The following is a 13,681-nucleotide window of genomic DNA, read 5'->3' as shown; positions in this document are numbered from 1 at the left end:
AAGATTGAATTGTATTTTTTTTTTGGTGAGGGAGACTGGTCATGAGCTAACATCCACTGCCGCTCTTCCTCTTTTTGCTGAGGAAGATTGGTCCTGAGCTAACATCTGTGCCCATCTTCCTCTATTTTGTATATGGGATGCTGCCACAGCACGGCTTGATGAACAGTGTGTAGGTCCACGCCCGGGATCCACACCTGCGAACCCTGGGCCACCGAAGCAGAGGGTGTGAACTTAACCACTACACCACAGGGCCAGCTCCTGAATTGTATTTAAAAAGGCAGGGGAGAGGGGCTCAGAACAATGAAATAAATACAGTTTCCAAGCATCACATTTAGGCATTAGGAATAATATAGCTCCTCTCTCTCAAATTATGTTCCTGGCTCGGTAAATAATGAAAGCAACAGTCTTCTGTCATGAAGGCATCTCACCACTTCTAAAATAAACAAACAAACAAAAAACACTTGCAAGCTAGCTATTAAGTCTGAATTATTTTATCCTTCCTATTTCTATCATTTTCCTTCTCCCACTACATGGTATACAACATGCTAATTAGTTTATTTTAAACTACAGGTAGCTCTTGACTGATTTTTTTCTGTCAATAGCACTTAATAGAAATATGGATTTCTCACCCCTGATTTATGGGCTCAAAAGGTTAACAAGGTTGCTCTTTTACAATAAGGTAGGGCAGTCTTCCTTGTCTTCTGCTTTCAAAAAAAGGAACTAACAAAATTCTTATAAAGATACTGCTCTTTGATAACAACATGTAGGAGAAATATGGAAAAGATTCAATACCTTGGGAAGATTTTTCAAAGGGATCCCTCATAATGGCAGAAAGCCAAAAAAGAAACTCCAAAGTATCACTTAAGCAGAGAAATAGGAGAAACCAAGCAGAAGGTGATATAAACATGTAAGAAATGATGGAAAACAAAACAAAAAGTGCTTAACGTTAAGTAAAGGAACAATATATTTATTCCTTGACTTGGTGAAGGTTTATAACATGTTTGGAAGTAAAGACGAGGTTGCTATTTTCTCTCTAATCACAATACACTCAATGAGCATTTTGAAGATGCCTATGTCTCCAAAGATAGCTGGAAACAGCATTATCTTTATTAGTGGTATTCTATACCAATTCTTCCTTATTTTCTTAAAAACACATAGACAAACGTTTGCCTAACTTTCCATCCAGGTAGTGTCTCTGACTAGAACATATAAAATGCCATATTCATTTGCTCTTTGGGTCTTTCCGGCCTAGGACTCTGCTTCTGACAGTGGCACAAAGACATGGAACAGCAGGCAAGTACGGCTGTTATCTGCAATGAGCTCAAATTCAAAACAGAAAATAAAAATATACAAAAGCAACTTTTTAATATCACCTTGATTTTGGCACCACTGCACAGGAGACTTCTTTTTGTTTTCATCTCCACCACATACACACAAAATCTTCAAGTTTGTAGTAGAGACCCTTAATACAGGTTATTTGTGCATATATCCTCCAAATTGAAAATAAAATCTTTTTGGTTTATCTTACATAATAGCCCTTTATTTCTCCCCTAATAAACCATCTGCAGATCTGTTAAATTATTCTTGAAGAGTGAAGTATTTTAGTTACAGTCACACTACTGGATGTTTTCTCACTTTGATTCAAATTCTCGAGAGACCACTCTTCCAACATCTTAAAAGGAAGTCTATGATGACTTTCAAACACTTTTATCTGGTAGGCATGGAGGCGAGAATCTTGGTTTGTTGTTCCCAGGAACATACTGACCAACAGATTCACATTCTGACTATTTAGTTTCTTGGAATCACATTCAAACCGGTAATCTTTATAAACATTGTGAGAAAGTCCTAATCTTCTAGGAAGCAAAGATTTTTAAACAGAAAATCAATTTATCAAAATTTTACCAAATTTAGAGAATAAAAGCGACAGCCAAGCTATTGATTTCAATTGAATCTGACAAATTAGCGGAGGAAAAAAACATCTCAAAAGTTAAAACCATCTTTGAACCATAAGTTTCCACTACATTAACACACTAGTTGAGTTTCTTATTTAATAATCTCACTAATTAAACGTTTACTGAATACCCATCCCAAAACTGCCAAGCACAAAGACAAAAGCAGAATAGGGTGAGTCCCTATTTTCAAAGGGCTTATAATCCAATTAGGAAAAACATGAAAAAAAATTCAGAAAGAAACTTTTTTTTTTTAGGAAACAAGAAGCTAACACAGACTTGGGGAAACAGGGAAGCTTTTCTGAACAAATCCAGAGAGATTTGGATAGACTGGAGGCAGTGAAACCACCAGCATGGTCCAGAACATTTACAAAAGCAAGAAGAAAAGCATAGACATGGTACGTGCAGAGAGCCACACAGAACCCTGCTTTAATGAAGGACGTGGTCTCAAAGAGCAGTGGGAGATCAAGCAGGATAGGCAAAAAGGGCCACCTTCAGTGTCAAAACCTAAACCGGATCTTAAAAGGAATGGGCAAGAACTGAAGGATCTTTGGCAGGAAAGCAGCAAAACAAGTGACACTTTAGTTAAACTAATCTGGTCACTACGTACCAGATGGATTAGAGGGAAAAGGCGACCTAGATAAAGGAGATCCAATCAAAAGGCTACTGAAATAATTTAGATGTGAAGTGAAATCCACTAGAATAAAAAGGTGCCAGTGAAAATGCATAAGGCATAACAAATCAAAGAGGCTGTGCACAGAAGATACAAGACTACAACAGACTTGATAAAAGGGATAACTTATGGACTTTCAAGATGACTCCAAGTTTTTTCTTAAGTTCAGGAAGAGTGGTAATGCAATGGACAAAATGGGAAATTTGGTTGGGAGATGGGTAGTAAAATTAAATGGAAACACTCTAAAGATGGTTGGAAATTAAAGACTAGAACTCATAAGTAAGAATGGGGTTAAAAGACTTTAATATAGCATGGAGGTAATAGGCTCAGAGAGTTTGAAGCAGTTGTAGATGTATGATTAATATCATAAGGAAAGTCACAGTTGCAAAGAGGAATTGATCAACACAGACAAATGACTAAAAAAGATTTTTTAAAAACTGAGGAAGGTAGTGAGTTATTGGTGATCATCATGACTTTGGGCTACCTTCCTGTCCCCTCTGTAGTGAGAGGTAGTTTTAAAAACCCCTTCAAGCATACCACTTGATGCATCTCTTTCCTGCTAACTTTTTGACTATGATTCTTGACAGAAGAATAAACGATCTATGGCAGTTTGAAGAAATGCAAAGTAAAGCGAATTGCGCTCACAGAGGTAGACTAAACCAGCCTGAAGGAAAAGCCTCAGGGGTTCCTGTGAAACAGGTTAAAGTAAAGGCATTTTAACACAGCTGACACTCATCAATACTCTCCAACAAAATTATCCAAAATGAAATCTGTGGGTTCCAACTGCAGCAGCAATCCTAGGGTTACACTGTTGTTTAAAATACTAAACTAAAATAGATAGCCTTCTTAAGATCTAGAAAGCAGGAAAATGGTGCTGCTTGCGGTATGAGCCTGCCTGGAATTTTCCTGCTGTGCAACTGGAGGAGCAGAAGCATTGCTGATCTGCACCTGAAGACTCAAACGCTGAGGCAGAAATGAGAAGCTCAGTAGAAGGGATCCTATAAAACAGAAAGTAAAAGTTCTAAAAGTTAGAGAGGAAAGCAAAGCTTTTAGAAGCCAATGGGAAGAACTGACTTTTTCACACGCTATCTCCCCCACGTTCCATAGTAGGGATTTTCCTTACTTATTTTGTTACAAAGTCTTGGTTTGTAGTTCACTTTTTAAAATGTTCCAAACAAAGTCTACAATTCAGATGCTATGTTATGTTGCTCAAGTACCAAGCTTAAGGTGTGTCTGAGTAGTTAACAACAAAGTTTACTTTTCTAGTTATTCACCTGTTTTTTAAAAGGCCAATACTGAACTTTATTCTGGACCTGCTATTAAAAGAACCATTATAACGTTTCACAACTGATAACCTTGAATAAACCTCCCCACAAGAGAACCCCTTTCCTTTTCCTGCTCAAGTAACAGTTTCTCAGAACTCTGTCTACACCTTCCTAGACTATGATTAGAGACTCCTTCCCTCTTAAATATGATTTGAGTCTACCCTGCTATGAAGAAGATATAATTTCTTACGAATTAATTAATCATATGTGCTCTTCTATCTTCAAATATCAGAAGATGCAAAACACAACAAAGCAAAAACACACCTCTATCTTTAAATGTTTAAAATTTCTGTGATCAGTAAATATGGCAAAATGTTAACTTTTATCTCAATAAGTTGATAATGGATTTCGATGTTATTCTCTGAGGAGAGAAAATCTATACTAGCAAGTACCAAGATTTGCCATTCCTCCTACGGTTTAACATATAAAAGCTTAAAGAATGACCTATTTTGTAAGTGATACCTCATTGAAAATGGGCTACCACAAACATTTTCCAGTTTCCAAAAGCGACAGATTATGTATGTCGACCTAGTCCACAACCTAACCTGATTTCTTCCTGAAAAAAAAAAAAAAATCAATCCATCTTATTCCTAGTGCAGCTCTGTGTTTAATAAATACAAGATGTTTGTATACAAAGGTGGAGTTCATATTTTCTCATTTAATCTTCATATCAAGCCCCATTTTGCAGAGGAGAAAATCCTCATAGACAAAGTATCCTGTTTCTTTTATTATACCATGATCAGACCAAATAAAGGATGGTAGCAAAGGGAATTCAAGGAAATTATAAAAATAAAGTTCTTCGGCTACACAAATTACTATTTTGCCTTAATAAAAAAATAAAATAATCAACGAAATGAAATCATTCATTAAGAAAAGCAGTTCACTCTCTCAAAGACCAAACAAACTGGTAGCATCTGAGTCAATGGTTCTTATCAGCCAAAAGCAGTGAGCAGTTAATCAAGGATCTCAAACTGCTTCATAAAAGCCCAACTTCATTCCTTCGTGTTTAATGCAAAACTTCCAAAATCCAATTTGGGGAGAAACATTTAAAAACAACTTCTGAGTTCTCACCCTACTTTGAATACACTATTTTGGTATTGTTTCTTCACTGTAGCCAATTATTAATATCTGTAATCCTAAACTGGACTGTGAATTCTTTGCAGGAGGCCCTAGTCTTTAGCTTTGAACCCTCAGAATCCAGCACTGTGCCTGGAACCAAGCACTGGAGTTTTACAATTAATGTGTACAGAATAAAGTCAATGAGGAACTGCCACACTTGGGGGAATCTTATTTTGTGTAGAAATGTCTTTTATTTTAAAAGAATTTCCCCCTCCATACTACCAATCTCCTACCTTTTTTCTACTCTTCCAGTAAGCCAAGATGGATTTGGGAAGACTTACTTCCCTCCCTGCCTCCCTGCCTCTTAAGTCTCCAAATTTTTATAACAAAATGTAATATTTAAGAGTATTTTGGGCTGGCCCCGAGGCTTAGCGGTTAAGTGCGCGCACTCCACTACTGGCGGCATCCCGGGCGCGCACCGACGCACCGCTTCTCTGGCCATGCTGAGGCGGCATCCCACATACAGCAACTAGAAGGATACGCAACTATGATGTACAACTATCTACTGGGGCTTTGTCGGGGTGGGGTGGAGGAGGATTGGCAATAGATGTTAGCTCAGGGTCGGTCTTCCTCAGCAAAAAGAGGAGGATTAGCATGGATGTTAGCTCAGGGCTGATCTTCCTCACACACACACACACACACACAAAAGAGTATTTTGCCTTCTATTACACATTTATGTATACATTTGTGTCTCATACTAGGCTATAAATTATCTGAGAGTGGGGACCATGTGCTGTATAGTAATATATATCTTGGTCCATTTTTAGTTCTCTCTCAAAATATAAAAATTTTGTTGAATTGATCTAGATTACCTTTTCAGCCTGTGACATGTTTTCCCCAGCCCTCCAGTAAGTTATTCTGGAGCACAGTTTCAAATCAGAACACTGAAATGATGCTATACAAAAAAAAAAAAAAAAAAAAAAACGGCAAGAAAATTAATCCTAGGTCTATTTCTAAATTTAGGCATCATACTTCACATAAGGAGAACTCAGGTGGTTTCAGACACTTATTTGACACTAGCAGGCCAAAATGGCAAGATAAACAACTCTGTCAGGAATGAATTTCCCAGCAACTTCTAATAAATCTACAAAAGAGGGTCTCCTGCTGAGTACAGGGGTATAACAAAATTCTGTGATCTTTCCTGTGTAAAAGAATTCTATAATCTGAGTCAATCCTCACCAAACCTGAAAGCTACACCTGCTCTGACTGCACTTGTCATGGAGAGAGAAATCAGAGAGAAGCCTGGGATAAACCACTTGAGAACAGTTACAGCACGATAAAAAACAAAATCATTCACCTGAACTCTGACACTAACTATCCATGCTGCCAAACCCAACACTTTTACTGACAGCAATCAGTATGACTGCCTCACAGCGGGGATCAAGACACCTTATAAACAAAGTACTATGAAAACATAAGGACCACTATACAGATATTAGGACCACTGATTTTTTCTTTTAAAGTAAGGAAATCAAGGGCCGGCCCGGGGGGCGTAGCCGTTAAGTTCGCGGGCTCCGCTTCAGTGGTCCGGGGTTTGCCGGTTCGGATCCTGTGCCGGGACCTACGCACCACTCAACAAGCCATGCTGAGGCGGCGTCCCACATACAGCAACTAGAAGGGTGTACAACCACAACATACAACTATCTACTGGGGCTTTGGGGAGAAAAAAGGAGGAAGACTGGCAACAGATCTTAGCTCAGTGCCAATCTTCTTCTTCTTCTTCAAAAAAGTAAGGAAATCCATCTCCAACTCTTCTCTGGTCAAATTCTAATATACCAAGTTCTAAAGCACAGTCCAAAAGATTCTGTCTTTTAGATTTTTTGCTATAGCAAATAAGCAATTTATTAAATTTTTGGTCAGCAATCTTTTGTCATATGGATATTTTCATCATAACAGTATCTGTGATCAAATTTCACTGAATTTTAAGATAAATTTTTCCATCCATACACATACATTTTGTATATTCTCTATAATTTAGTATTTTTATTAATTCAGGTTGCATCTCCTTTTATGTGATTTTTTTTTCAATACTTTCAACCTTCAGCATGACTATTACATGAACAGGGTCCCCAAATTATTAAAACCACACAAAATTTTTTGTCATACCAATTTCTCACATCAATAATTTTTGTAATTCGTTTAACAGCCTATATTTCTTTCAAACATGCACCACACACACATCCAAAATTACCATGCCCAATAGAGAAGATAGCAAGTACTTTTCCTTATAAGAGTGTAAACAAGGAGATAAAGTGATTCTTCCCGCATTCAATAAAATAGATTATAATACACAGCTGCCACTGATCAGCTAGCCATATCTAATAACTATATCTAATAAAATCGATTTGAAGAGTTAACCAATGGTTTAATGAAAGCCTCTGAGCTTCATTACGGAATATTAGCACATCGCTGAGCCTAGAAAAAATGGTACACATACAGACACATACGCATATATATATATACACACACACACACATATACATTTATTTATTTAAACATTCTTCTGATACTACTTAAACATGTCTCTATTGAGAAATCCATTAACTTGAAGAAGTCTTGAGAAAGGCATCTTAACAGCCCCTTTCAAATTTCATTTTATTTTAGAATAAGTTTACATAAGTCTTAGGCTATACAAACTAAGCTACTTCTAACACAAAATTAAATACATCTTCCCAAACTAGAGTTCTGAAACAGTTATTCAACACAAAATTTAAAACCAGGAACTAATAGTGAGATTTTTCTGGAAAATTTCAACTGCTAAAAGGCAGTGGAGGAAAAAAAAATCATGTTTTTGTATAAAAATAAAAAAGCAAAGTGCTTAGCAAATCAGTTAATACAGTAAAACCTCTCTGAGGAATAATCTAAGGTACATAGGGTAACATCTGAGCCAAGAAAGGAAAAAAGCCTTTTCTCCCAATAGAAGGCTACTTTAACAGAGGAGCAATTATTTTAAACCAGTAAAGTCCAATCAAGATTTTACTCTATTTTATAGGCGCTTCCCACCATTACGTGACATTACTAATAACCAAACATTCAATTCCAAAGACAACCTGTTCAGCTTCAGTTGCCATGACCTAAAAAACACTTTCATCAATAAAACCATCATTTGTTAAAATAAATATATTCAGAAGTGTATAGTAAATATAAAAATAGATGGAAATGTTTAAGAAAACAAATTAGGTAGATTTTAAATAAAAGCAGCAACACTTAGTATGAAAAATACATTAGTTACCCCTGTGACTACCACAAGACTACATGTCACATTAAGTTATCATCAAAAATTGACAAACCTAAAATCAATGTTTAAGCCAGAACAGAGAACTTCTTCTCAATAACAGACAGAAAAAAAAAAAAAAAAAAAAAAAAACCCTCAAAACTCTTGTTTCCATAAAAATTCAACTTTGATTTTGAGAACATTTTTCCATTGACCAAAATCCACTAAACTTGATTACCAAAATAGCCTATCATCTCTCCAATCTTAGCCTTTTTACTCCTTTAGTTCACCCTTACAGAGTACATCAGACTGATTTTTCCAAAACATGTATTTTGGTATGTCCCTCACTCAAAAATTCTCAGTGCTACCCCTGACCAGATCCTCCAGCGTTTAAAGTACACCGAGTTCAAATTCCTCAGCCTGGTAACCAAGGCTCCAACCTTTCTTTCTGGCCTCCTCTCAGAGGAATCTTCTCCAGTCAAATCGTTTGACCCACTGACTTCAGAATACCTTGGCTTTCATAATTAACAAAATATTTTATTCTTCTTAAGATTAACACTGTGGAAAGCAAAGTAAAACTTTCTAAACAAATTTAAAAGTTGGTAAGAACAAAATGTATTCAAACCTTATTTATATATTTTAAGAGAGTAAGTTAATCTCTTGTTATTTTCTGAAATGACTGAGATGAAGAACAGATTTGGTAAAGAACCAGAACTACATCTTCTCTCAAGATTTTAAGATGCCCACATGGCAATGGTTCCATTCAATTTTTAAATGAAAACTCAAGTGAAAGAACTGGTTCTGATAAGACAAGAGATTTGGAAACTCTGGACAGTTTCTAAATACTTGAACTCAACTGACAATATTTTATAATTCACTGTCAGGGCCCAACCTATTTCTAAATTATATAGGCCAATAAGTTGCCACTACTTTTCTGGAGGAAGTACTTCCCTAATTCACCCTGGAATTTTTTTTTTTATTCTGTTTTAAAAGAAAAATAACTTTATTTTCATAATCACAAATAATATATCGGCAAGTTTTGGCTGTTATCAACACAACTCTGAGCACTGCCGATATCCTAAACTTAAGAAACAAAACTTTAACTTTCCCCCAAAATACTAAGATAACATTTAAATTAAACCACTGGATTAAAATTAACTAGAACATAATAGCATAGAGACATTCCCCAAATCCTAAATCCCTTTGCTAAGATATTTACTTTTTGTGGTAACAGTGTCTGAAATTTATGGAAAAATAAAATTAAAAGCCTCTTTCACGAAAAAGAAAACACCAATACTAAGACTTGGTTTAAAATTTCCAGAGGATAAAGAAAGTGTGTATCAACGTGGTACCTATCCATGGTAAATCAGTTATTTACTGGAGACACTGACAACCACACAAAAAAAGAGGGAAAGGCAGCATCTGAGATATGAGATCCTCTACTGAATAATACTTGGAGCCTGTGAACTAAGAGATGAGCAACCTCTCGAGCTATGACAGCTATCAAAGGGATTATTCCCAAGTATCTCATTAGCAAGTCTACAGCACAGGTAGAAGAAAAGAAAGGCAAGAATCAAAGAACACAGAAGAGTCAAGGGAAGAGTTGGAGGTAAGGACAGAAAGGAAGAGAGCAAAATGTACAAGACTAGGAAGAAGAGGAAAAATAATCAACACAGAGATGTTGCTGAAGTACAGAGAAGGCTACATTTGCCTCAAGGACATCAATCCCAAAGGTAATATACCACTCCCAATAAGGAGCTGTCCAAGAAGTCATTTTAAGAAACAAGTTTTAGGAACACCATTCTTACAAAAGCCCTGCTTCTTGAGATTAATTGAATCCAGAATCTAATCTTTTTTCAAAGGCTCTCAAACTGTAGTCTTTCATTATACTTTATTACAATTACTGTAAATTACAAATTTTTATTTTTGAGAGTTTCAGCCAGATCTATTTTCTAAGTTCTAAATCTAAGTTTAAATCAACACCTGACTTGAAATCCTCTCAAGTGATACATCAGTACTAATTCTTTTTTTAAATAAAATAACTTCTGGTGATTTATATAATATCATAGAGGAGAAAAACCTAAAAAAAAAGGTTAAAACAAGGGATAAAACTTCTCAAGTGAAGTATGTCTTCATCTGGGTACCTATGAAAGTCATGCAAGATACAGCAAATGGGGTCCGAAACAAGTATTTTGTTTTTAAAAGGTGCAGGACTAAAAGAACTGCTAAGGGGAATAGGCCTGAAGCAACTGGAAATATCAAGTATTTTAAGGAGAAAAACTTAGTAAAAATTCAAAGTCAAGAAGAGTTAATAAAATGCCATTAAGGGCAGAAGATATGAAAAATTAAGACTCCACATTTGTTTGGTCTCTCCAAAACAGAAGGGTATCCCTGACTGGTCAGGTATCCTCAGTAGGACTCAGGCTGAGGGGATGTTAGTGACAATTCTTTAAAGATGTTTGAAGCTCTGAAACCAATACTACAGACTCCAATAATCCTTCCAGGTCATAAGGAAGACTGTGTGAGCTTACAATCTCTTGATAGCCTTTTCTTATACCATTTCTTTGATTAGAGGGCTCAATAACTAAACAATAACAGGCACTTGGGCCTGTTCTTTTTGAGCTCAGAATATATTTGTTCACCAGGAAAAGACCCTTCTCAAAACTGATCCACACTGTAAAGGTTTTATCAGAAAGTATCTAACCACGTGGTAAATGCAAAATTTAGCCAGAGTAATTTCTGAACCATTCTCTCTCTAAATTCTGAATCAAAGTTATCACTGAGAGGTTTGGTTCTTTGGATTTGGCTTTCTATATGTTTTCTCTAATTGTTTATTTTCTCCAACTTTCCAACTGCCTTATACTGCCACTATCCTTTCACCTCCATTCTTTACTCTCCTCCTATATATGTACAGACACACACAAAAAGACTATCAGTGCCACTACGCATATATTTATGTATATCTGTGTGTGTGTATATATATGCATACATACACACACTAAGACACACATGGCCAATATGAGAGTATAAACCAAAGAGAAAGACATAAATAACACTGCAGAATAGGAATAAATCCATTTATTCTTATTTCTAAGATAAAAGAAAACTGTGGTTGGTTACTACAACTCACCAGATGGTTCTTCAGGCTCACTTTCATTTTCTTCCTCAGGTGGGGCTTGAGGGGGTGGTGGGGGAAGCTTCTTTTCCTTCTCTGCTTTAGCATTTCTCTCTTCTTCTGAGTAATACTCATCTTCTGAGAGGTTGGCCAAGCTTTCATCCATCTCTCTGTACTCTACCTATATGGAGATTATACCAGGAAAACTAAATACAGTGAACATCTAAAATCAAGGACTCAATTTGGAACCATCAGTGAATGTGAATTGCTTTTTAACTTCACATTTTAAGGGAAACAAGCAAATAACAAGGCACAAGCTAGCTCATAATAATAATTAAAAACAAAATCTCTCATGAAACAATCTTGTGTCAGTTCAGATTTAGCCCAATCTGTAATTTTCACATCATAGTACTGACATTTAGATCAACGACTCTGAGGCTCTCTACAACTTCTAAAATTAAAAAAAAAAAAGTGTATACATATGTTTTTTATGTATATATATGTATATGTATGTATATATCATGTTCACATACTGGCAGTTTCAATAAAAGACTAAAATAATCCTCAGTTAGGCAAAAAATACAGAAGACAGATACCAGAATAACAAGTCAGTTTAATGCCAAGCCTGTACTTCTAATTACTATTCCACGGGAAAAAAGCAAAAGAATTTCAGAAACCAAATGGGAGGAGGGTGGGGACAAGGAATAAAAGTTGCAAATGGCAAAAGTCACATTGAAACTATGAAAAGGTACATTTGCTTATAAAATAACCGGTGACCTAAGAGAGTTTAATGATGAGGGCAAAGAATCCTCATTACAACAAATTAAGGAGTAAGTGATGTGGAAATGGAGGCTACAAGACTTACTATTAATTCACACAGGTTATAAAACGAGAGAACCAGGCAATAAGCAGAAAGAGGAAGCAGTCTTAGTGAATGCTTTATTGGGGCTAAGGCAACTTAGGATATGGAAGATTATTATGGACCTGTTTGCCAAACGTGTAATATGGTATTACAAATAGTCATCAACCTTGAAACACTGTCAAATTGTCACTGTGACTCCCACCCTAATAAAGACTCCAGGAAGCCACAGAAACAACAGCTCACTAATTATTTCAGATTCAATGAAAAGATAAAATGAATGAAATAAAAATAACTTATTAGACGCGAAGAGAGAGCAAAGACAACACAGTTTCCACATATAACATACCTAACTTATTAGATTTCTGAAATGAATAGTCTTGTGGATTACAGTGAATGTAATCTACTTTAACTTTAGAAATATCTTTGAAATAGCTCCAGATCGCTGGTTGCTTTCATATTTTTCTTTTTTTTTAATGATGTGACCATAGGATTTGAGGGGCAGGGGAGTGGGTGGCCAGGGGAGGTAAGAGTTTAATTGAAAATAGGGACTGGGTTAGAAAATGGAAACAAAAATTAAGGATAAATGGAATAGTTCTGACACATGCTCTAAGAATCACATTCAACATGTGAATAAATACTTTCCTCTATCAAATACTGAACACTGAGTGTATGGCACAACGGAGAAAACGATTATGAATAAGAGTCTCCCTGCCCTTAATAAGCTGAATTACTAGTTGCAAACAAAAGATCCTGATCAGGTGACCGTCTCATAGAGAGACTTTACAACAAAACTTCCAGAAATGTAGACACTAAACTTTATTGTACTTGACTGAGATAAACTGTAAGAACAGACCTCAGGACCCTGGGTAAAAAACGCGGCAAAGAGGGAAAAATGTTTCAAAGAGGGAGAGGGGTCAGAAAATGTAATATATGTTTATAGTACGCAGTCGCCCCCAACAGTGCCTGACCCCTTCCTACCCCAAAGATTCAGTACTTGAACCCCCTGCTCATCAATCCTATCCATTCAATCAATAATCACTTAACAAGTGTCTACTATGGAACTGGGCAATGTGCAAATTCTGAGACAAACACATTCCATAAGATCCTTTCCACTGCAGCAGTTCAGCTTTTCCCAAAGGATGTTCCATAAGACACTATGCCCTCTGAAGGAAAAAGGAATCCAAGATCAAATTTGGGAAACACTGCATTCTTTGTAGGCCCCCTCTAGAAGTCATAATGCACATTAAAGGTACTGAGGAAGTTTTGCAGCAACGACAATCTTTTTAACATGGTTTAATCCAATGTTTTGATGAAGTAATAACTACTAACAAGGAATACACTTGGAAAAGGCTGGTCTAGAGTGTTTTTAGTTTTCAGGAAAAAAAAAGAGATTAGAAAAATACGTACAGGTAAGAACAAGAATA

General features: G+C 36.2%; 1 protein-coding gene across 2 annotated transcripts in view; it reads right to left on the bottom strand.

Annotated features, from left to right (window-relative positions):
* KDM1A (lysine demethylase 1A) overlaps positions 1–13,681 on the bottom strand; it is a 59,274-nt gene that overhangs the window by 39,786 nt on the left and 5,807 nt on the right. For both annotated transcript variants that reach the window (XM_058553184.1, XM_058553185.1), the window contains exon 2: positions 11,411–11,576. In XM_058553184.1, the coding sequence (XP_058409167.1) occupies positions 11,411–11,576 (166 nt within the window). The remainder of the gene's footprint in view (positions 1–11,410; positions 11,577–13,681) is intronic.

Source organism: Diceros bicornis, chromosome 13 (assembly GCF_020826845.1).
Source record: "Diceros bicornis minor isolate mBicDic1 chromosome 13, mDicBic1.mat.cur, whole genome shotgun sequence".
NCBI classification, from domain to species: Eukaryota; Metazoa; Chordata; class Mammalia; order Perissodactyla; family Rhinocerotidae; genus Diceros; species Diceros bicornis.
The sequence above is the reverse complement of the archived record's forward strand: the minus strand, read 5'-3'. Positions and strand labels throughout refer to the sequence as shown.